General features: G+C 38.7%; 1 protein-coding gene across 1 annotated transcript in view; it reads right to left on the reverse strand.

Annotated features, from left to right (window-relative positions):
• Positions 1-4,857: 4,857 nt before the first annotated feature.
• Positions 4,858-26,055, reverse strand: part of NUP133 (nucleoporin 133) — a 56,616-nt gene continuing 35,418 nt past the window's right edge. The window contains exons 18-26 of the mRNA XM_039531442.1: positions 23,139-23,390; positions 21,657-21,790; positions 20,285-20,443; positions 18,945-19,080; positions 15,534-15,652; positions 13,902-13,982; positions 9,614-9,678; positions 6,154-6,242; positions 4,858-5,126 (exon numbers count right to left, since the gene is read on the reverse strand). Coding sequence (XP_039387376.1) covers positions 4,990-5,126; positions 6,154-6,242; positions 9,614-9,678; positions 13,902-13,982; positions 15,534-15,652; positions 18,945-19,080; positions 20,285-20,443; positions 21,657-21,790; positions 23,139-23,390 — 1,172 coding nt within the window. The 3' untranslated portion in view covers positions 4,858-4,989. The remainder of the gene's footprint in view (positions 5,127-6,153; positions 6,243-9,613; positions 9,679-13,901; positions 13,983-15,533; positions 15,653-18,944; positions 19,081-20,284; positions 20,444-21,656; positions 21,791-23,138; positions 23,391-26,055) is intronic.

The following is a 26,055-nucleotide window of genomic DNA, read 5'->3' on the forward strand; positions in this document are numbered from 1 at the left end:
CAACCAGCAAGATAGCCTAGATATGTAATTAACAAAGGCCTCTCTGCATCCACCACAAAAGTTATGGAGGAGGAGAGGTTTGTAACTTTCAGGAAAAAATGCTTGTACTGTAATTTAAATTTTAAGGTAGGGATGACAGAACCGTATTAAGTACCATTCAATTCTTTTACAATTCTTTGCTAAATCAGGGAAGGGGCCATTCTTCCTCCATAAATAGGAATTGTATTCATCCCAACAAAGTATAGACATAAAAGGGGAAAAACATTTAGAAAAATAGGTTGTGTTGGTAAGAAAGGGAATTAGCACAGAAGAAAATCTAAAGCTGAAAAGGAAACAGTAAATTATGATTTATTTATGTTGAATGCCCCTCTCATGCTTTCATTTGCTCTATATCAGGGGTTCTCAAACTGGGGGTCAGGACCCCTAAGGGGGTCACAAGGTTCTTACATGGGGGGTCACAAGCTGTCAGCCTCCACCCCAAACCCCGCTTTGCCTCCAGCATCAATAATGGTGTTAAATATATAAAAAGTATTTTTATTTGTAAGGAGTCGTCTCACTCAGAGGCTTTCTATGTGAAAGGGGGCACCTGTACAAAAGTTTGAGAACCACTGCCCTATATGGGATCTGACCTTACATTTAAAAATCAGTTTTATATTAGCAAGCTCTTTAAAACACAGTGATTTTATTGGGTCTGATTTAAAGATGCACATGAAAAAGAAATGCATAGGGTAATGGTGGATGTCTCTTAAAGAAGCCCTTCAAAAGATACTGGTCCTGGGAAAAATTATTCCAGTGACTATTTCTAATACCAGAAGAAGGCTGATGCAGATTTAACCACTAGCTGTTGGATCCTGGTGCACTCCAATTGCAGTTATGAACTGTATCCATTATTGACCTGCTGAGTTCTGATTGGCTTAGAATACAGACTTGATGTGTGACTCAGAATAGCTCACCCGTAAGGGTTTTTAAAAAGGTAAATTAGTTTTACTGATAAGCTGCCTCTGACTGGATGAAACTACTCCATCGTTAAATAAAGGGGAATTAACTATTCATCTAGCCAGGCTCTGAATAAGCAGTGATTCTATTTGGCATAGGTGAAAGACTTTCTTTAGAAATTCCTGTTAGAATTAGAAGGAAGAATCAGGTAAAGGAGATGAAGAAAGCAGGTCTGGTTTGTAGCAACTGACTTTGGAGAAATTAGGGTAGGAGTAGCTAAAGGAAAATTTTTCTGAAAAAAGACAACTAAAATATGGGGTAGAGAAAGAAGTGCGAGGAGGAAGTCTCTGTGCTACCATGATCCACTATGAAGGAGAAGGCATTTTCTGCAGTTGGATTTCCCCAGCAGCAAGGTTTATCAGGACGGTCAACTCTTCTTCTTCTCTAGCATTTAATCTCTGCAACTCCTAGTCTGGCAGCTCTCCCCTTCACCTCTGGCTGCACCCTATGTCTTTTTGCTGCCGCTTTTTATTTCCACTTCCTGCCATGCTACTGTCGTAAAGCAGGCTTGAGGGGGTGGGGGGATGATTTTTCTCTGCAATTTTTTCTCTTCATTCTTCCCAAAACTCTGTTGCCTAAAACTGAACCTACATAAATTCTCCATAAAGAGAAACTACCTTTCCTGAGGATTTTAAGGAATCTCAATAATCAGGTATTAAAAAAGATGCTCAGCAGCAGACTAAAATACAGATTAGTTATTTATTTCTACTCCAGTTATCCATATATAGTGGCACAAACCCTGCTTAAAATATTAACAGAGGAAGCATTGTCAGTGACCTTTTAATGTAATTTTTGAAAAAAAATTATTGGACATATACCATTTTGGTTTTCCTACCACAAATCTCATGGTATCTCAAAGTGATACTATAGCTAAGTATGATATATAGCAATTTAATATAGACAAATGCCTGGTGGCAATATTAAATTTTCCACATAAAAGGCCACTTCCCCTGTATACATAGGATAGGCACGAGGGGCTAAACCAATATTTATTTATTTTTTCAGTGTTCAGCCACCACAGCCACAAGTCAGTTCAAATTCCAGCAATAAGAACAGGGCGAGAATAAAACTGATCTCCGTACTGGAATGTCCAGTTTCTTCTGCTTGTCGATACAAATCACGACTTCACACCCTCTCTCATAATTCTTAAACTTGTGATTTTTACAAGTGAGGGTTGGACATTAAAATGATTTGTATCCTATACAAGGAAAAAAATGCTGAACAAATGTTATAATTAAAGATTGTATTCCCTTTGCATGCCCCCCCCCCCAACATTTGAGAACATTTTCTCTCCTATTTAATCACATGGACAACTGAAAACTTTCTTGCAGGAACAGGTAGTAGTCTATAATTATTGTAACTGTTCCCCTTCGTTGCAATTTTTTTAGATCTATTATGCAGCAAAATAGGATAGCTGTGATATTCATATGCAGTGCTAAATGAAGACCTCTTCTCTGTGCCACTATTTGAGAGAAGTCTGTTCTATAAGAGAAGTGTTCACCATAAACTTTTGTTACTTTGTTTTAATGGATAGATTATCAGAAAAGCTTGGAAATAGGAGCAAATACCAAATTTTAACTGTGCAACTCTTGTAATATACACTTTGGACCTCATCTGCCCTAATGGAAGCAGATCTCCAACAGGAATCAGTGGGAGTTCTGAATGCATAGAATGAACAAGCACATGCAAAGGGACAATACCCCAGTAATCTTGACCTTTCAAATTTTATACTGACATGGTGAACACACTGAACATTCCTAATATCCAAATATTGAACTTCAGTTTGAGTAAGGAAGTTATTAAAGGTGTTTTTTTTTTTAATCTACTGCCTACAGCCTAGTGCTTTAGAGATCCTCAGATGAAAGGTACTGTATCAATGCAAAGTACCTTTTACACCAGCACTAGACCAAAGAGCCTTAGCTGTGAAAATTACATGGGTCATTTGTTGAGGACACATAATCCATACTGCACAGGACAAACAATCTGCCTGCACGAGCTTACAACCTATAGATAAATATTGACTTTCTGCAAAACAGAATGATTAAATAACCCTTTCTTTGCTGTTCACTCTTGATCTACTCCAATCTATAGTTATACATAAACTTTAGCAAATCTATCTTCTTGACTAAGTATAACAGCTATTGAGACATTTCCCTTGGCATACTCTGTGGATTATGACTGGGTACAGGTGGTTAGACTGTATGGAGATGAGTCAGAGGGGCAGGGGGTGAGAAATCCCATCAGTATGTTCAAGGCTTGACCAGAAATGTCCACATTACTAGACACTTCAAGCTAATTTTAACAAAGCCAAAGCCCAGGAATAAGATATCCTTACAAACAGTGCCAGTCATTTGATATACCATTTCCCATCTCCTAAATGTTTAGTTTTTTAAATAATTTGAGATCCCGTTTCCATTTAACATTGTGTTTTACACGAGTAAGTAAAATTCCAATACTTTGAATTATTCCTTTTTGTAAAGTCAAAGCTGTAAGTTATACCGACGGCTCTCACAGCCATGTAATACTGTAGAAACAGGTGAAGTTTAATTGTTGACTTTTTACAAGGTTGCTAATGAGTATCTTTTCCATATTAGTTAGAACATCTCTAGATAAGTCTATTCTTCCAAACATGTTCAGCCTTTCAGCCCTGAGCACTTTATTAGCACAGGGAGGAGGGGAAGCAATGGTGCGATAGCTGTGCTTTTTAAACTAGAAATTGGATTCTCTTCAACTGATTTAACTTATGACCTTCTCAGCTGTTGGATCAAGTTGTTTTAGCAGGCACCTAGCCAGGGCAAGTAGAGCATAAGGGTATGCAAGTTGCTCTGCATTCACTCTCTGGACATTAAACTATTTGTAAAAGAAAAGCTCCTCCTGCGATTTGTCAGATTAAAGCAATTTTTATATGATTTTAAATTAAACCTGTTATTTCAGCCTGAGAACCATTACAATGTTTTAAGAGTTACATGGACCCTTTTTTTTTTTATCATCGTGTCAGAGATAAGTGAACGGGGGTAAGTTGGCATCTACTAGTAAAGAATGAGTCTTCGAGTAAGGAAAGTCTTCCTGGACTCTCACTTTGGTAACTGCTTTCTAGGTTTCCTGGGAGCTTAGGTTCTAGGCATTTATTGTCAATTACTGTATGGTGCAAACTTCAATCATTGTTTTAAAAATGTAAAAATCTATAGATAACTTTTGTATTTGTAACCTTAATCTAAAAAATTGCTCTGGATTTGCTGAAAATTTATGTGAAAAACTGCATTTACGTACAAGTTGAAAGACCGATGTATTTGCTAGGCCAGGGGACTTTTGAGTCAGGAGATGTGGGTTCTACCCCTATCTGCCACTGGCACAGGGAGTGACCCTGTGCAAGTCACTTATCCTTTCTGTGACAGTTTCTTTTTCTGTAAATGGGGACTACTTACCTATCCATGTATTGCATAGATCTCTTCAGATGGAAGGTGCTGTATCAATGCAAAGTTTTATACCAAAAGCCTAACTTCTAAGCAGAGTGCTTTACACAAGCATGGCTTTCATTTCTTAATCCAAAAAGCTATATATTCGGCCATCATTTAACATTTATTGTATTTTTTTCCAATATATACTCCTGGGGTGAAATCCTGGACCCAGTGAAGTCAATGGCAAAACTCCCATGGTTTTCAATGGGGCCAGGATTTCACCCCAGGAGTATGTGCCTCTAGTGTTGAGACTTCCTGCACACGAGATAAAAGTACAGAACAAATGTGAAACCAAAAGAGGCACAGAAAATGAAAATCAACCATACATTTACAGCCATCGGGAGAGAAGGTGAGTTTCCCAGAGAAAAATTAAGAGACTTAGCTATATTGTAAAGACTGGTAATTTCAAAAGCCAAACACATTACTGTAAACTTTATTACAAAGGTTTAACCAAGTACGTACAGAATGTAAAAAAGTATACACTGCTTTAACTCAGCTCTTTAGAAGTTTCTACTTTCAAAAATGTTAAAAGTCATCATGCTTGTCCTTGAACATAGTATTCATAGTTTGCCTTTAGCACAAATTCAAAATAAGGATTGGATTTCAAGTTGCCAAGTTCATCTGCCTGCAGCAAGTCCTTCACCTCCGGTAAATATTCACTGAGCTGAACTCCTACAACACAAATAAACTCGCATTATAGAAACTGTAAGATACTTAGAAAGGATGCTTGATGCCAATGGAAACATCTGTACCTGCATTTCAGTTCCTGAATCATTTATTTGCAGTTGTAAAGACTGTTCTAATTCTATTCCAGCTACTGTGTCATGCAGTGCAACAACTCTATAAAGTGTTCTGTAAAACTGAGTTCATTGTTTAAAGATTAAGATTATATTCCCCTCCTCAATTTGACCATTTTCATATTCTATATTTTAATAGTTATATAAACTCCACAAAGTGCCTGTTTAACAAACAAAAAAACACAACGATGTTGAATCATACTTTTGATCCGTTAAAATAGACTTAGTCCAAATGACTGGATACTGCAGTCCTTAAAAAAGGTCAAGAATCAGATAGGTTTAAAAATGCAACATAAAACTGTTCTGAAGAAATGCACTTCCATAATTATAATCTTCAAGCTTCTCTCATTTGACAATATAGCTTTTTTAAATTTTAAATTAAAGGTTGAGTTACTATTCTAATCTCTTTTAGCTGCTTATAAAATTTCCCCCCAAAAATTCCTTTTGAGTTGTCATGTTGCTTGATTGGTCTGAACACAGGGCTTTTTGTTAGTTTTTTAAAAGTGTGAGTTAAAACAATTAAGCCATTCTGAATTAGTCCTGGTGTCTTAACATTCCTCCTGTCCCATAGGGGATTTTTACACTGGAGGCTGAGTTCCATTGTATAATAATGAGTTACTAAAAAAATAAACACTATCTTCCTGCAAAACACATGCAATTTGGAGGCTCCGAGAGAGAGAATTTACATGTTTTGTCGCCTCCCTAACAATACAAAAAGCTAGAGTAGGGTGCCACCATGGTCACATTTTTATCTAATGAATTACTGATGCAATTTTTTTGCTTCTTTTACATCTTACTTGTTCTACTTTTTATAGATAAAAGCTGTTTATTTTGTTAAGTATGTTTTAAAACAAGGATGACAGCAATTTGAGGAAGTATTTTTTACATATAACAAAACTTACCTTCTTTCAATAACTTTTGTAATATTTTCACAAATATACTGTCTTTAGATGCTTCAATTGGATCATCTTTACCTTCTGAACTGGACCAACTGCAACTCAGAAAGTATAAATTATAAGTTGTAAAGTTGATTAAAAACTTGATCAAATATGAGAACAGGATCATTAAAAACCTGATACTAAAACAGTAATACATTTTCTTGGAGTATACCTGTATTCTGTGTGCATTTTTACAGTTGAAAGCTAGTGTTCGTTGCATCCTGAACTGGTTATCTTTTTAATATTTTAGAGGAAAATTTTATTAAAATTGTGGCATTACAAGACAATCTAATAAAGAAGATAATAGGAATGCCTCCCCACTGACTAAACCGTAACAGCAGAAAAAAAGTTATTTGCTTCAATTAGAGACCTCAGAATCAATTACACACATGGGTCTAAGTAAGATTGTTTAAACAATTGTTTTAATTATCCACAATCACCATTCTGACAAGAGTTTTCTGTAAAAAGACATACTTCAGAACACAGAAGCAAAGGCAACTTGCCAACAAACTTTTTTAAACAGGAGAAGCAAAGGAAGAACAAAACGTTGAGTGAAAGGTTTAAAATTTCAAGGCCCTAACTCAGCACAAAATATCCATAGTTTCCATGCAAGCCTTAATATGTGATCACATATGCTGAGTCATTCAAGGGAAAAGGTCAGGCTGCTGCTGAAGCCCTAATTCAAACCATTCTTGCTTGGCAGAAAGGGGGGGAAAAAAACCCTGATTTAAAATAACTTCCCTTGCTGTTGGCACTGGATTTTTCAGTTGCTGAGGTTTCTTGTCCCCAATGTCAAATGCCATGCAGCCTGGAATTATGCTGGGTATGGCTACACTGCAATTAGATACCCACAGCTGGCCTGTGCCAGCTGGCTCCGGCTAAGGGGATGTTTAATTGTGATGTAGATGTTGGGATCAGGCTGCAGTCTAAGCTCTGGGACCCTCCCATCTCACGGGGTCCTAGAGCCCAGGCTCCAGCCCAAGCCTGAACACCTGCACTGCAATTAAACAGTACCTTAGCCTGTGAGCCTGAGCCAGCTGGCATGAGCCAGCTGCAGGTTTTTAACTGCAGTGTAGATATACCCATTATTTCAGTCCTAAAATGGACATAATTATCTTGTGTGGTCACTGGGAAATGGATGATTTGGTCAGTTCTCAGCCATGTCTCCAAAGAGGTACGCTAACAACAACAAAACATAGCATCTGGGGAGAAACTCTCACTGACTACAACCAGAGTCAGGATTTCACCCATGATTTTATTGGGGAGAAAAAAGACAAAGTTCCCTGTTACCCTCCTTTTCCCCTATCTTCACTCCTTCAACAGGCATATGAGTGGTGAAGAGAATGAGAGAAATGAAGTCCAGCACTATGTTAGGATGTTGCTAAGCATGCTTAGCGAGTCTCCGTGTTGTACCAGTCACCATGTATAGTAATCAAGTTAGGGAATGTAACAAGCTCCATCCCTAAAAGCAGGTACTGTGGAATGCCTAATGTAGCATTTTGCAGACGCTAGAGAATGGCTACTACCTCCTTTGGAACAGAGATTAACCTCCTTGGCTGCAGAACCTCAGTGAACTGGGAAGCAAATCTGGAAATTATGTGTAAACTACCTAAACACTATTCCACCCAAACTGGTTTGAATACAGATTAGCTAGCCAATGTGGATGAGAGCCATGTTTAAAATTTGTTCTAGCAGAGTTTAAATACCATTTCTAAACTCTGTTCTTGGCCCAGCATGGACAAAGCCTAGGGTAGGCTGTAATTGTGAAGACTTTTTTAAAGTAGGACCTACCCCCAATATAATAAAGAGTGGGGAAGGTTACTAATCAGCAAGTAACTATATTGCCTGCATATTCCCACTTGTAGGATAAATGCTCCCTGGCCATGCAAGCTGGGAATTTTCCAGAAATCCCTGTCCTTTGGAACCTCCCCTTTAAGTGGGAGTGGCTCCAACTGCTCTTCAGCTCCTTTTGGCTGCCAAAGGTGCAGTGCGCATGGAATATGCTCTTCCTTCATTGGTTATTTTTTTCCCTTTTGTCCCTTTGGAGTGGGGGTGGAGTATGACCATAGTTCAAAAATCTGACTGACTAGCATTTGAAAACTAGAAGGAAAGGGTGCCTACATGTCATGGGCATTATCTAGAGCAGTGACTCTCAACTTTTCCAGACTACTGTACCCCTTTCAGGAGGCTGATTGGTCTTGTCTACCCCAAGTTTCACCTCACAAACTACTCACTTAAAAAAAATCAGACAGCAAAATACAAAAGTGTCACAACAACTATTACTGAAAAATTGATGCCTTTTTCACCTTATAAATCGATTGGAATATAAATCTTGTACTTACATTTCAGTGTATAATATATAGAGCAGTCTAAACAAGTCACTGTAGGAAAACTCAATTTGTACTGACTTCAATAGTGCTTTTTATGTAGCTTGTTGTAAAACTAGGCAAATAGGTAGATGAGTTGATGTACCCCCTAAAAGACCTCTGTGTACCCTCATGGGTAGGAGTACCCCTGGTTGAGAACCACTGATTTAGAGATCTGTGAAGAGGAGGGTTGCCTCAAACGCTGGTGATGAGGGAAACTCTTCAGATCCAGTTGATTAAGTCTAGTAAGGTGTGTCCAGCACTGACTTTGGAGATCAGTCAAAGGGGCTCTATAGCTAGCTAAAACAATATTTAGGTCCCTGGTCTCTTCCAGTACCAATGATCCTGTTTTGTTGACTACAAAGTGAGGAACAGCTTACCAAAGCGTTTTGTGTCCAACATAGCAGAACCAAGGAGCTGTCCAACTCAACTAAGTCCAGAGCTGAACATCTAGCACTGCGGCTCTAGAGAATAATTTGTCAAAGTAGTTCTGTGCCCAGCGTAAGTGACATGAAAGTCTCCAGCAGTAGTGTCAATGGACAATACTCTAGAACAGTGTTTCTCTACCTTATACCAAGGACCAGCTTGCTGCCTTCCTAAACTGTGACCGGTCATTGAGAAACACTGCTCTAGAAGATCCAAAGCTTGGGATCTGCTTATTCCAGAAGTGGAAATATGCTGTTAGCCTCAAAGAAGAAAATCTAGTTTCATAGCCAGTCATCTCTCTCCCCCATTAAAGGGCAAAAGAAAATTCAAGAAACCACATAGTTGCATTTTAATTCCCTAAATGTTTAAAGTATTTGTAAAATAGCTAGAGGATTTAATGGATAAACTATTACAGAAGTAGCTTTGTAAGTGATACCTCTCCCCTCCCTCTAAAAAACACGCACTGTCCTGGACAGACTTTTCAGAATCTATATTAAACATACATACATACCATTTGAACATTCAATCTGATATTAGAAGCTGGAGATTAGTACAGAAATTTACAATTAAGAAAAATCAATGCTATGAATAGAGAAAATTGTACACTTCATGTATGTTCAGTTATGACCTACCTGTCTCTTTGGAGAGCTTTACAAAGAATTTTAAGCTTAAGATCATTTACATCCACTTCTTCCTCCTTCAATTTAAAAAGAAAAGGAAAATTAATATTAACTGCTGCTTTCTTTTAAAGACAAATAAAGGGTTTTTCCTAACCACCACATCACATCCAGAACCCAGAGTTGACTTGGATGCTTTCATTGGTCTTGTTTACAAAAGAATAATTGATATTGGTAACTAGTACATAGGAACCTGTTTGTCACTTCACTGCAGAGAGGCAGTACTGTCTAGTGGTCAAAGCAGCAGAACACCTCTCAAAACCCTCAAAGCAAAACTGCCTAGTTTTGTTACCACTTCAACACTTGGGACAGGTACCTGAAATGATGCCCAGTTATGACTTGGGATGGAAACAGTGAAAAATGCAGTAATTTCACATGGTTTTTACACAAAAACTTACTAAAACTTGCTATTTGTCCAAATTTCATTCAGTCATTTGGTTCATTTGATTTCACAAATGCAGGGGCTTCAAGCTTCACATAGCCTCTGCATTCTATTCAGCTCTGCTTACTGTAGATAAGCAATAACCTTCCTGTGCCTCACTTTACTGCTCTATTTCACAGGAGTTTTGAGACTTAGTTCTTTGAAATCTTCAGATAAAACAGTACTGCATAAGCACAATGTAGTATGAGAGAAAGTAAGCATTGTAATATGTATGCATGTTTCTATGCAGCTGTATTATACCCTTGCATTGTCAAACCATCTAATTGGCCAATATATCGTCATTTGACCCTGAGTAATTTTGCACTACTGCCCTAGTGGCAGGACAATTGTTAGCACCAAATCTGAGAGGCTTGCAAAGGGTAAATAATCTTGTGTTCTAAAACAGAAAAGAATCAACAGGAGAGAAAAGATTGAAACTTACTCTACATTCAATGCAACAGTTAGGGCACAATTCCGTGTTCTACTTTTTTGTATGCTTGGCGCATGTTACAAAGAACAAAACTTGTGGGAAAGTCAGCAAAAATGGTACAAAATAAAAGCAAATACAAACAGGTCCTCTAGTTAAGAAGCCAAGCAGCACAGCCCAAGCAATATAAGAGTGTGATATGAACATGAGTAGGGCCTAAGAGATAAACCAACAGTGACTAGCAGAGGTAGGTCTTAATAAATATAGAAAAATCAACTACAGCATGATGGTAAGGCTGCCACGTTTTTCAACTGCCACCCATTTATGGGAAAGACCCGTTTCAGGAAACCACAAATTACTGCATTTTGGTTGAGATATAGTGACTAGATGAAAAAGATGAAAGATCTTGGTGCTCATGTCAGACAGTTAAGGATGATTTCATCTATTTAAACCTAATTGAGAAAGGAGTAATAGCTAATAAGACCTAAAAGCATCTGATAGAAATTAGAAATAAAAAAAATAAAAACCTTCTGAAAATATCAGCCCCATGTTTGAGCTACTGAAAAGGGAGCATTACTTGCTGTTGTCAAAATTTTTGAGCTGAACTCCCTCTGCCCGCAAGTTATAATTTTTGGTTACACCTCCCCGCAACCCAGGCTGGGTGGCCTGCTGCGGTGAGTCAGGGGATGGAGGTAGCACTCCCTCCCTGAGCCAGACTACGTGGAGCTGGCCAAAGCTGCCTGGCGTCACTGCCTCTCTCCCTGGATGTTATTCCGCATCCCATAGTTTGAAAACCTCTAGGAGCTGTTGCTAAATGGAAGGCAGAAATCGGACGGCATGCCCACCATGCATCGCTTCTGCCTGTCTCAGATAGGGGTAGATTAGACTACATTATTTGGAAAGGGGCATGCAACCTAAAAAGTTTGAAAAGCACTGCTCTAAAGTATTGCCTTGAAAAAATGCCCTTTGATGTTTGAAGACAGAGTGAGAAATGACTTTAGCTTTGACTTGCAAAGCCAAAAGTTTAAGATAATGTCTCTCACAAAGGGGACAAAGAGTGCCATTGGCACTCTGGCAGCCATGAAGGCCTTGGCTATTGTAAGTCTGTGAAGGAGGGGAGAATCACTTGTCTGAGTGCAACTCCTATTTTAGGACAACATGGGCTAACCTGGCTGAGACTTCAACCATTAAAGGCAGTTTCTCTCCACCTGCAGCTGAGGCTATGAATTTCTCTAACCCCATATCTATCTCTATCTATGTTTTAAAAACCTACTGTGCCCAGGGCAAGTTGTCTTACATGCTAGCTAGGTGTTCACCATGACCAGATAACTCTCTCATGTTAAAATACAGTTTACCCTATCTACATTAGAGTTTTTAAATGTGTTAGCTAACATGTCTTTAAAATACACCTTTACCCTAGTGCAGACAGACCTCTAGCACAGATACAAGAGGCTTGGCATGAGACCTTCCTGCTCAGATAATGATGCTGTCACTACAAAAGGCCATTTGTTTTCCCATTAGCCTTCTTGGGCATCTCAGCTATTTAACACCTCCCACCCCCTGGAGAAACTGAGAAACCTAGGCTGAGGGAATTCTGGAAGCAAGAGTGTGAGCAAAATCCTTGTGCTATTAGCTTTTTGCCAGTTAGGGCATTTGCTGCGCAGGCAGTGTGTGCAGGGTGTGACACAACACTCTCTGCTGCGCTGCAAATTGGCGCGCGTACAAGTGCCAGTGTAGCAGCAGCCAGCGCTGGGAGCGCTCCCAGCGCTGTCCCCCGTCCCCACGGGGATGTGGGGATGGGGCAGCGGAGGAGAGTTTTTCTCCAGCGCTGGGCGCTGACTACACGCTTCGCTCAAAGCGCGCTGCAGCGCTGCCGCGGCAGCGCTTTGAAATGCAAGTGTAGCCAAAGCCTTAGATAGAGTGTCACTGGGACAGCTAACAAGAGCAATTAGGCAACCCATGTCTAGCCTCAAAATTCTGCAGTTTCTCTTGTCAATCATGCTTCTCCATGGGTGATACACATGAAATCCTAATCCTTGTCCACTCAGAAATTTTAGTTTAATTTATGCTTTCCCATTTGCAGCGTATATTCTTTTTTCAGACATCTAAGTTTCTCTAATTTAAATGAAAGATTCTTCTAAATCTTATTTTCTTAAAATTACACTATATGATTATTTTCATAAAGGATGGTGGGAATTTGGAAAAAGGCAATGACAAATGAAAGAAGAGTAGCAACTAAGACCAGTAACCCCATTTGCTGCTATTCTCTCCCAAAGTAATGTTATTACTTATACTTAGTTCTTATATAGCAGTCAAATCAGGGTATGTGTGTTAAGCAACATTTTTCTGTTTAAAGTGGAAGAAAACTAATTCTGGGTCTATCAATACAATACAATGTCCCAAACATTAACATTTTTCTCCTCCTCCATTACACACAATAATGTGTAATAAAAGCACAAAATACAAACAAATATTTTCTACATAAAACTTTTCATACATGGAGCACAAATAAGAATTACTTAAGAGGCATTACAAAAAGGAACTTTAACAAGGGAAAGACCATAACTTAAGGTCTAAATAATCTAAATTTAATAACTATGTGACCTACAAAGTTATTGTTGGACAGCACAATGGCCTTATTGTAGCACAAAGCACTATCATACAGTAGATTCAAGCTGGAGCCTTTTCCCTCCAGACTAGGAAGAGCTGTGAACATCAGAGATGATTCTCCCCATTCCAAGAAGCACAGAAATGCTTTCCAACACTTCTGTAGCAACCTTTCCTAGATAATTTGGAAATAACCCTGCTCTGAAATGACATGGCTTTTATTTTTGGCTGAAGAATACTGCTGAGGATGCCCGGAGTAATTGTGAGCAAACAGGGAATAAGAGTGTGGAAGGAGAAATGGTGATCTCTCAAAGATGCAAGCTTAAGACAGCAAGCTTTATGCCCTAAATAGTACTATCATAATGATAAAAACCACAGACGTAGGCCAAAAAGGTCTTGTCAATTTGAGGAGGCATGGCAGACTCATTTTGGATCATTTATTGGCACACACATAAACTGATAATAGTGGACACTGATGGACACCCCACCCCCTTCTTGTCTGGTGACAAATTCTAGACTGGCAAGGTTCTCAATATAACACAGATGGCCTACCCTGTTGCAGTTTACAAGAGTAAGTGTTATTTCACTTATGATCTAAACCACAGTTACTTTGACCTACACCACATTTGACATTATATCTCCAAAGATTGAAAAACTAGAGAAGGTCACTTCCATTGGTGGGCACCAAGGGCCAGTATTTAATCCTCTAGTTACAGTAACACCACCAGCTCAGAGAAGTTAAAATATACTTCCCTCTGATTCTGTGATCATCCAACCAGTTTTCCTACCTCATCAATATATTCCAGCAGGTCCAGTGCTTTCTTGAAGTCATACTCATTAGCTCTTCTGTTCTCATCACATATGTACAGCTATGGTATGAAAAGATTAAGTACAGAATTATTCTTAGCTTGCAAATTGATGTAAACTGATACCGTGAAGAACCCTGTGGGAAGACCACCATGTATTTTCCACTTATGTGACCTTTTCGTTGAAATATGTATTGATTCGGCTGCAAGTATTTTTATGGTAAGGAATATTGTCAAGGTTTTAGACTAGCATTCCACCCACATGACAATGGTCTGTGGAAAGACTATATTGGATATAAGGCTGCTATAGTACAGGTTTCAAATTTAAATGCCGTTTAAGGCTGCAACATTCCTAGCCTACTGTAGCCAGAGCTGAGCTCCACAAATAAAATGAGCTCACAGCAATATAAAAATGCATGCACTATCGTTCGTCTCCTGAAAACAGACATGCTTGAGATCAAAATTCTAAATCAGCCTTTTACATTTAAAGCTGCAGACACGTATTTTGCCAACTAACCCTTTAATACAGAGTTTCCATACAGGAAACCCTCAATCAGGATTTTAAATTGAAATTTAAGATTAAGACTAATATATTTTGTTCCCAGCCCCTGATTATCACTTCCTGGTTGTAAACAGTGACTAAGGACACTGATTTGATGGTAGCAGAAACTTATTAGAGGAAAACTGGACAGCTGACAGTGTCCCAACTGCTTGAAAAGGGATTATGTGATATCTCCTCCTCTCCCTCTTCCTTCTAACTAGCCTAGTTTAAGGTGTGGGTAGAGGACTCAAAACCTGCTGACTACCAGGGCAAGTCCAAGAAGACAGAGGGACAGTAATGACAGAATGTGCAACTTGCTGCTTCTTTTATAGAGGCTGTACAGAGAGCAATGAATACCAGAACAGACATCACTGATAGGTTCGGGTTTCTTTTGATGGTGACTGTAGCAACATGTGCATTCCTCTATAACTTTCTGCACACATCAGTGGATGGTAAAAGAGAAGCAGATGAAAAGATCATACTATCTAAAGGACATAGGAACTGGTAAGGCAATTTGTGATTGTAGCTACTACTGCAAAAAGAAGTGAGGGACAAAGGAGAGAAAGTCAGCTCTGGCACACTGTTGGCTGGATTTTCTGTAGGGGATCAAAGACTTTCTATTGGCTCTCAGTGCAGCTGGTTGTCAAAATCCCTCCTTCCTGGTTGCAGCCCTCCCCGCTCTTCCACTTTGCAGCATCCCTGTCTTCCAAAGGGTGGCAAGTTCTGGGCCCCTTCTGCCTCTTAAGCCAGGCTCCAAGTTACCATGTATCCACACAGTGCCCCAATCCAATAGCTCAGCTTTTGATTCTGTTCCGATCTGCTCTATGCATCATGGCAGTGCACATGTTCAACCAGGAAGCTAAAGCAGGAACTGGAAGCAATACCTTGAAGTTTAATCATAAGCCATAATGGAGGCTTAAGTATAAATAACCAATTCATATTTTACAACTGAGGGTGGGATGGAAAACCATCCTTTAAATAACAAAGACAATTCAATTCTGATCTTCTCACCAATTCTGTGGAAAATAGCAGCACATAGGTAAACTTTAGCTAAGAAAATTTGAGGTACATACATCAATAAGCTGAGGTGCAGTCAATACAGGCATGACACTGAGGTTCATCTGCTTATCAGCCAGCAGTTGCTCAGGTAAGGTCTCCTGATGCAATAGAAAACGCTCCTGTTCTGATATTTCTTGCATTTAGTTAGGGGGAAGAATATTTCAAATTATTATTCATATTATGATCATTAAACATACAAATAAATTCTGACAAGTCACAAAACTATTCAGTTTACAAAGTTATTTGTCTTAGAGTGTGTTCATTTAGTTTTTTTTTAATTATTTGTATTACAGAAGCACACAGACTCCCCAACTGAGACTGGGGCCCTGATGTCCTAGGCACTGGACAGAGGCAGTTCTTGTTCTGAAGGGAGTACAGTCTAAATAGCCAAGACAAAAGGTGGGAGAAAGGACAGATTACCCTTATTTTAATAAAAGAGATTATCTGACTAGCCCACAGTCACATAGGTAATCTCTGGCAAAACCAGGAACTCAAGCCAGATCTCCTGAGTTCCTAACCACAAGACCATTCTCCCTCACTCATCTGAGGCTCTCATCACTACGTTTCAAAGGCGTTTCTTCACATCAGCATTGCTATGTGTTTCCAGAGTGGCTGCTTCCCCAATGTGAAAAATATGACTTTTTAACTTCAAAATTTCATGCTGCCAGTTTATTTTATTTAAAAAGTTTATGTAGGAGATTAAACATACACCTCCACCCCGATATAACACGGTCCTCGGGAGCCAAAAAATCTCACCACCTTATAGCTGAGACCGCGTTGTATCGGGTATGGTCCGGTACGCCGTGCCAGACTGGATTGACTTCCCAGATGGTGATTTAAAGGGCCTAGTGCTCCAGCTGCTGCGGGGAGCCCCGGGCTCTTTAAGTCACCACCAGAGCTCTGGCAGCGGGGCTCGGGCAGGGATTTAAAGGGCCTGGGGCTTCCAGCAGTGGCTGGAGCCTCTGGCCCTTTAAATCACCGCCCGAGCCCAGCTGCCAGAGCCCCAACAGGGATTTAAAGGGCCCGGTGCTCCAGCTGCTGTGGGGAGCCCTCGTCCCTTTACATTACCATTGGAGCTCTGGCAGCGGGGCACGGGGGTGGGGTGGGGTGGGAGGTGATTTAAAGGGCCCAGGGCTTCCCACAGCGACCAGAGCCCCGGGCCCTTTAAATCACTGCCCGAGCCCGGCTGCTAGAGCCCCGGCGGGGATTTAAAGGGCCCGGTGCTCCAGCTGCTGTGGGGAGCCCTGGTCCCTTTAAATCATGGCCAGAGCTCTGGCAGCAGGGCTCGGGCAGGGATTTAAAGGGCCCAGGGCTCCCCGCAGCGGCCAGAGCCCCGGGCTCTTTAAATCACCGCCCGAGCCCGGCTGCCAGAGTCCTGGTGGGGATTTTAAAGGGCCCAGGGCTCCACATGAATTTGGATATAATGCGGTAAAGCAGCGGGGCTCGGTTGGCGTTTTAAAGGGCCTCAGGCTCCCCGCTGCTTTACCGCGTTATATCTGAAATCGTGTTATATCGGGCCACGTTCTATCGGGGTAGAAGTGTATTAAAAACCAAAGGACACAGTTTCAAAAAGTTTGCTTAGTTACCATTAATATCCTTTGTAATTTTCAGTATTATTTCATTGGGGCTATACAGATTACTGGTCACCTCCCTACAAAATCTGAATGAGGAGCTTTATACATCCCCAGTCCGAGTATTTGAATTAAGAATGAAAGTTATGATGACAATAGTGTTGATATGCAGTGAACTGTCATTAAGTTTAAAAACACAGATAATAACAGGTTTCAGAGTAGCAGCCATGTTAGTCTGTATCTGCAAAAAGAACAGGAGTACTTGTTGCACCTTAAGAGACTAACAAATTTATTTGAGCATAAGCTTTTGTGGGCTACAGCCCACTTCATCGGATACATAGAATGGAACATATAGTAAGAAGATATATAAATACATACAGAGAACATGAAAAAGTGGAAGTAGCCATACCAACTGTAAGAGGCTAATTAATTAAGATGGGGCTATAATCAGCAGGAGAAAAAAAACTTTTGTAGTGATAATCAAGATGGCTCATTTTAGAGACAGCTGACAAGGTGTGAGGATACTTAGCGAGGGGAAATAGATTCAATATGTGTAATGACCCAGCCACTCCCAGTCTCTATTCAAACCCAAGTTGCTGGCACATGATGGAATATATCACATTGGTAGATGTGCAGGTGAACAAGCCCCTGATGGCGTGGCTAATGTGATTAGGTCTGATGATGGTGTCATTTGAATAAATATGTGGACAGAGTTGGCATCAGGGTTTGTTGCAAGGATAGGTTCCTGGGTTAGTGTTTTTGCTCTGTGGTTGCTGGTGAGTATTTGCTTCAGGTTGGGGGGCTGTCTGTAAGCAAGGACTGGTCTGTCTCCCAAGATCTGAGAGAATGAACTTTTTCATGAACATGAACTTTTTCATGTTCTTTGTATGTATGTATGTATAGATAGATAGATATAGATAATCTTCTTACTACTATATGTTCCATTCTATGGATCTGATGAAGTGGGCTGTAGCCCACGAAAGCTTATGCTCAAATAAATTTGTTAGTCTCTAAGGTGCCACAAGTGCTCCTGTTCTTTTTGCAGATAACAGGAAAGGGATGATTCAAGAACAGCCATAAATAGGTACTAAACCAAAAACAAAATACTATTGTATTAGGGATTGTGTGAAGTATGTTATAATGCTCCCCCTGGTTGGCAATATTATAACAGCTATTCATAACGAATCTTTCATGAGCCTTTCCACAATCTGGTAGTAAAGATGCAGCAATAGTTACTATCATTGGAAAGGTATATTACACTTTAAAAACTGGAGCAAGGTTCCAGGACCTGTATAGCCACTTGGAGAGGGGACAGGTGCTCTCAACCTCAATGCGTTTTGAATTAAAGTGTTATGAAACCATTTCCCTACCAAAAAAATTAAGTGACATATTAAAAAAAAAAAAGACAACCTGAGTTAACAGTACACATGCTTAGACTTTCACATTGCAAATATACTAATAAAGGAAAACTGAAAGGCTTTTAAAGCTCCAAAGGCTCTCTCCTCCAACTAGATGAGGGCATGTAGCACCATGCAACCTCAACTCCAAAGGCAGTCGACACCATACACCATCAGGCTCCAAGAAATGATCAGAGGTGGTTTAGAGTTTTTGTTTTTTAAAATTGCAGTAGTTTTATTAACCTATTTACCAGAGGAGCTGATAGTGCCTTTTAAAAAATAACTATACACCCTTGAACTAGGGTCCAAATTTTCCAGTGACACTGGACAACAATGATGGTGAAAACGTCCAAAGACGCAGCACTAAGGATTTAACTTTACCATATGTAACACTAACAAGATTCTGATTAAAGAAATTCATCTTGCTGTTCTCTTTGCTCTGCTCTTTATTTCTTACCTTCTATTTTTTCTTGCAATAAGTCCTCTGAAAAGTCAGATGCCAATGCAGCTAGTTTACTCAAGCCAAGAAGAGTTTTCTTCTTTGCAAAATATTTGGTCTCCACATTTGCCAAAGCCTGTAGTGTTCTGTGAGCCTAAAGTTAAGAAGGGTATTAGAAATAACATCAAAGGCACAGAGAGAAAGAGAATAGACGAACTCCTTTAGAACTAAACCCTTATGGCTATTTTTTCTTTAACCCCGTCCCTCCCCCCCAAGATTTTATAGGCTACAACACTCCAAAAAAAGTATCGCACAACTTGGAAATTGAAGTTTTGCATTTTGCTGTTTAGGACATGTGGCAAGAAGACTTCATTATTGATGCAAAAGTGATATTAATAAAATTATCGTAACTTAATTTTTTTAAGTTGTTACAAACTTGTCTGCGTCTTTTAATACATATAGCTACAAGAATGTTATTGTAAGGATGATTGGAAATGTAACAATACATATGTTTCACTATCGGGGTAGAGGTATAATTTAACTCCCACTACTACAAATCTCTATTAACTCAGTTTATATTGACGATTTTTAGGTCCTTTGGTTTACAGAGTCATTGAAACCGACATTACAGATCTATAATGCATGGGTGGAGGCTATGTTATTCCGTATTTTATACAAGAAATGTACATATGAGTTGAAATTAATAGTTTCTGGTTAATGGCTGGGAAAACAAACTAGCACCACAGAGTTCTACTCAGGGGGTGGATGAAGGGAAGTGGTCCATGAATCAAGAAAAATGGGTGGGAGGAGACAAGAGAACAGTGAGAAGTAGGGAGGAAAATTTGTCAACAAACTGGGCAACAAAGATCAATATTTCAAAGATACCCGCCACAGAAATCAACCCGAATGTAGTAGAAGCCAGTTTCAAGACCTATATGCACATTACTCATGTTCACCATTTAAAGGTAACCTGTAAATAATTTTAAAAATTGGACCAATGACCTTTTTTTTAGCTTCTTTACGATGTACAAAAAAAATTGGAAAGGATTATTTAAAAACAAACAAACAAAAAAAACAACAAAAGATTTACCATCTTTTAAAGAATCAAGAATGTCAACTTCGGGTTTCCCTGATTTTGCTGGAAGACTTATTGAGGGCGTTAGGAAATATTCATTGGGAATGCTTTTACTTTAATTGAAGGTGTGACGGGTGTTTTAATAAAAGCTTCCTTGATCCAAAATATTAGTCAGTGACATCAAAGAGTCGTGACTAGTACACCCTTACACTTCTATGTGTATTCAACAAATTGTTAGTTTTAAAACAAACATTTCAGTTAATTTTATATGAAAAAATCCTACCTTTTCCAAATCATGACTATTGATTTCATGTAACCAACTGAGATGCTCATGAGCTTGCAAGAAACTGGCCAGCTGTCCATGCTGAGCAATAGGTTGAGATAACAGCTTTCCTCGCTTTCCTTTTTCTAAGTACCAACGAAACAGGAAATCTGAAAAATTCTGAAGATTACAGGAGATGTTAAAAACTGATGTCAGTTTTTATGTCCAATTTAGTTTCAACACAAATGCTATACAGACCACAGGTGGTTAGAACATGGATTTACCTGCTCAACAAAACCAGAGGGAAAAGTGTTTAACAAAATCCTAGTGAAAAAGCTAGTGTTTTCATCAAAAATATAAGTGTCTATGGAAGAGGATCTACACCATTCTCTATATTTTTTAATCTATAAGCAACTCAATATTTTTGTCTCAAAAGGAACATCCTCAGTATGAACTTTAGTTGTTACAGATTACATCTTTGTTCTTTACTCTTGTAATGTTCACTGTCATCAATAAGCAATCTGAGTAGGAAGGGAAAGTAGAATATTAGTTTGGAAGTCTGCCACAGGGCTCTGAGTGGAGAATTTTGCCCCTCGTTATGAATTATTCTCACATGCAGAATCATTGTACATAAAATGCATTCAAGACTGTGATCTATTAATTCTCAAATTTCAAACTGTGTACACATTGCTTATGATTACCACAGAGTTTTACTATATTTTGACCAAATTATTTCTAACTCAACAGTTATAATAAAAACAAAAGGATTCTTTTGTTTGTATCTTTTCGGTGTGATATATAAAACCACCGTAAAGAATCACCTTTTTATAAGGCTTTAAATTAGATGCATGATTGTGGAAGTCTCTCACACACTTGCAAAGACAGAAGACTCCAGAACATTACAAGTAACTTTTCCTTGTGCATGTACTTGCAAGACTTAGAAATAGATTAGGATTGAACATATGTTATGTAGTACAGGTGAGTCAAACAATTTAAAACATTTTACTTTATTGCCAAAATGACTCAGAAGAAAATGACTAAAAACGATAAAAACTGTTAGTAATAGATAAACTGACTACTGAATCTCCTGTTTAAAATTCATATCCTGAAGCTAACAGAATATCAGAAGAGGGATACCACCCACTAAACAAGTTTAAATCCCATTTCTAGATACAATCTTTTTGTTCAGCAAGATTCATTTTACTGTTGTACCACTTAGAATGGAGAACCAAAAGAGTAGGAAAATAATTTTTTAAATATAAAAATGACCTAAGATATCAAAGTCTATTAACTGGATTTTGAAAGCCTAAAATTACCATCAGTGTTTTGTTGGCAATGATTTATATCCCATCGTACTGCAGAACAATGTCTAAATGAGTGAGAAAAAAGTTACCTGATCTGCAAACTGTGTCATATAACGTTGTAGTCTGGCCTGATTATCAGTCTGCTCACACATTTGTACCAAGATATCGAAGTCACAATACTTCTCTGCTAAAGCAGCTGCCAGCTGATACTGTCCTAGGGAAACTAGGGAACCCAAAAGAGAAACAAGTCAATCAAACACACACTGTCTGTAAGAGGATGCATGCTGTTTTGGATCACAATAATAAAAATAATTCAAAATCCCTGCAATATAAAAATAGTTGTATATCAAGTATGCATTTATTTGTGCTTTCAAACCACAACTGATGTGCATGCTTATGTAAACATGCCTACACATGTAATATATACAGTAAGTAGCACAATAAATCTGGAGAGATTTTCAGAGCCACACAGGCTTGTTAGGCACCCAGCTACCTCTGAAAGTAAGCAAACCACTCCCATTTAAACCTTTTGAAATTCTTTGTTTTCATAAATATTTACAGTTCATAATCAGGCATCACCAAAAGTGAGAAAGTAACAAGACAAGACATTTTGTCAATGTACAAAACAATTATGAGGATTACTAGATTCATATACACAATATGTTATTGGTCACTTCTATTTTGATCCAAGTAAAGTCAAGAGAAATGAGATTCAAGAGCCATCAGTGTGTTAAGGAAATTAAAGCTTTAAACTGAATACAATGCTACAGAGCTTGTATATATTTACACGCTACCAGAATATATGTATGTTAGTATAAAAAGACTAACAACATGCAATTTCTTTACTTAGCAAAGACTTCCCTAATCATATTTTTAAAAACTGATGGATTTAATATTCAACTGTTCTATTAATTTAATTCATTTTAAGCCTAAAAAATCAGGTTAATAAATTTACCAAATATTGTGCTACCTATTATAAGTGAGCACTGTTTCCAAGATTACATTATTCAACCCAAAATATTTTGGCTACATCAATGCTATAATTATTTATGATTAAGCTATGATTATTAAAATAATATATAATCAACATTATACAATTAATATTTATGCTGTTAGACGAATGTACCACTTGATAAATATTCACACAGATCTATGGCTAAGTGGCAACAAAATAGACTTATTTAGAAATATATTTTAAAGCTATTTTCATACGACACTGTCAAGTCATATCAAGTTGCTGGCATCAGGCTATGCAATAAGTAATTGGAAAGAATGCACTGAATTTACAATTCAGGAAGGAGACTTCCGTCTGCTACACAGGTTTGATTTAGGATCATTACAATAAGAATTCCATTTTCTTCAATCTATTTCTATAGCTAACTTCCCCATTAAATAGTACAAACAAACCAACAACTAATATGCTGCATATAAATATAATTTTACTCTAGATATGGAACAATTTTTTTTTTTTTTTTTTTACTTTCTGTATTTGCTTGGATCCAAACATTCCATGCATTGTTTCCTAGATGAATGGTTAATCCTTACACGAAAGAAAAGAGATCAGCACTTACGAAGAGGAGACAAAAGTTCCGATCTTTTCTGAACATATTCCATTTCCAGATTATTGTATCTATCTTGATCAGCAGGCCGGTCCACGGATTTAAGCTGAGAAACAAAGCCATCTAGAAAGCAATCTAGCAGTGCCACCAACTGTTCAGCCACAATGCTACGGAGGTTACTGTCCACTTGAGGATAAACAACCTTCAGAATAATTCCATGCTGACGTATTATTGCTGTTCGTATGCCAGCTGGACCACTAGATGCTTGGAAAGATAAAAAATAGTAAACATTTACAAAATTAGATTCTGAAACCTATAATTAGCTTGTGACTTAATATATTATGACAGTATGAAGGGAGCACAATTATAGACATTAAAGCAGTAGCTCTCAAACTTTTTTTACTGGTGACACCTTTCACATGTCAAGTCTCTGAGTGCAACCCCCCCTTATAAATTAAAAACACTTTTTAATATATTTAACACCATTATAAATGCTGGAGGCAAAGCAGGGTTTGGGATGGAGGTTGACCCCCCCATGTAGTAACCTCACGGCCCTGAGAGGTCCCGACCCCCAGTTTGAGAACCCCTGCATTAAAAGACAGACAGATACATCACCACATGCAAAATATATCTAAAAGATTGTAGTGTTTCTCACATTTTCAGTGTTTACTTTGTGCTTCTGTCAGTGCCTACATGTGCACTAGAAAAGCATGAGAAGTTATCACACTGGTACAGTACTCTGGGAACCCACAGGTACACAATTCCCCAAAGGGTGTTTAAAGGGAACATAACAAAAGTGGAGGAGCTGCTGTCTTAGTTCAGCTGGCTGCTGCTTTTTCACTATTTTTAATTGGTATAAATGGTATAATTTCTGAAGCTCTATATTAAATTTTTTAAAAATTATACACAATGTAAAGATCTCACAGGAGCAAAAGAAGGTAAGAGAGTAATGGTAGAAAAGGTGTCCTTCCCCTCTCTGTGATCCCTAGACAGAACTAAGCAGTAGGGAAGTAGTGTACACTTATGAGCTAGGGAGGGAGCTTTTTCTTGGGACATTTCCATAGAGCTGGGGGAATACAACAGGATCCAGCTAACACCTCTTGAGAACTAACCAAAGATCAACGAATAGCAGGGGAATCTTTTGCCCTTCAGTTCTTGTCAACAAAGCAGGAATGTACTGAAAGGCCAGAGCAGATGGAACAGGAGGCGCATAAGCTTCTGTGAGAAGTAGCTAGGAACCTGTTTGAGCGGAAGAGGGCCTGGGAGCTGGAAATGTCTTATTTAGAGCTGTGATGGCTATGTACACCGCTGCTGGTGTGACTCAAATACCAGTGGGGAAACAGAAAATATGGAGAAAAAAATATAAAGAACATCTGAAACACTCAGTATAGAATGCACTATCACACTGCAAATTTCAAATCTGAATTTGTCAGCAACCCAGAAAAAAAATTGCAATGAAATTAGCTTTTTTTTTTACATTATTAATACTAAGCATTAATTCTAACCTTCCCATTTTATCCACAGGTTAACTCTGAGCCCTTAACTTCTTATGCCATATGTACAATAAAAACCAAGTACAACTAAAGCAATTTTACTTTTAAGTAATGAACCAATTTACATACCATAAATATAGACTGACATGCTGACACTGACACATACTAAAATTTTAACTGATTACAAGAGATTTGATGAGCAGTAGGAAAAAAGGATTTCTTTCAATCCAATCAATAAAAAAAATGAAAAGTTTATATTAGGATTTTTTTGGACCTGTTTTATTGTAACAATTTAATTTTAAAAAGTATAAAGATCAGAAAATATTCTGAAACCCTTGTTATGAGGCACTGCAAACAACTCTAACTACTACAGGACAGTTTTAGTCTACCAAACTGTTTGTCACAAGGTTCTGCATGCATCAACACAGCGCACTACAACACAGAGAGGCCTTAATCCGCAAATTATTTCCCAGAGTTACTATTCATGCCACTGCTAATTCAGCTGCACTGATGGGTACCCTGACAAACAAGTCTTCAGTGGCTTCCAGAGATTTTAACCTGTGCCAAGTAAACACTTCTACTGGAGAGGCAGCAAATATACATGAGAACAGAATCAAACTAACAAGTGACTTAGAGATCAGAGCAGTAGAGGTTGCAAGAGCGAGGAGGAGAATAAATGTTATGTCCTCTCCCATAGCATAGGACTTTAACAATAACAATATTCATCACATTAAAATGAGTATTTTCATCTCATTTCTCCCCCCCCTTGTTCCCTCTGGAAACCTGCTTTGCTGACTGGCCTAGTAAGGGAAACTGGGGAAGGTGATCTAGGTCATTTGCAGGAAGGGTGTGAGTAGCTCCTAGAGCCAGAATGCCCAATAAAGCCAGAGTGGTAAGCCAAATGGCTAGAGCTGGGTAGGTGCTGAGGCTCAAAGGTGATGTTTGCCAAGGAACAGGTTGAGGGGGGAGATCTGAACATCTGGAGAAGGGTCCTTGCTTGATGCTATCAAGAAAGAAGGGGTGGGTGGGAGAAGAGGAAGAAGAGTATATTTAACCTACAGGTGGTTATGACCTCTCTCTAATGAGACGGAGAATACTGGTGTTGAAGGCTTGATTCTTTTTGATACTGGGAAGGTCTGTGCTGGTAGCACTGGTAACCAAGCTGGTGCTGGTGGCTCAAGGTCTATAGTTGAATTATCTGCTGGTACTGTATCAGTATTGGGTCTGGTACCAAGAGTCTTGGTGACAACAAGGAGTCATTGCCAGTAATGAGTTTTGGTATTGGGAGTGGACCTGATTTTGCTTGGAGCTGGGTGGAACAAAGGCAGTCTGAACTGATTAGACTTTTCGGATCAGTTAACAAGAGTCAGAAAACCCATGACTTTTTTTTGTTTGTTCGTTCTCTCTGGGAAAGAGGACTGCCACATTGAGCCATC

The sequence above is a fragment of the Mauremys reevesii genome, linkage group 3, assembly GCF_016161935.1.
Source record: "Mauremys reevesii isolate NIE-2019 linkage group 3, ASM1616193v1, whole genome shotgun sequence".
NCBI classification, from domain to species: domain Eukaryota; kingdom Metazoa; phylum Chordata; order Testudines; family Geoemydidae; genus Mauremys; species Mauremys reevesii.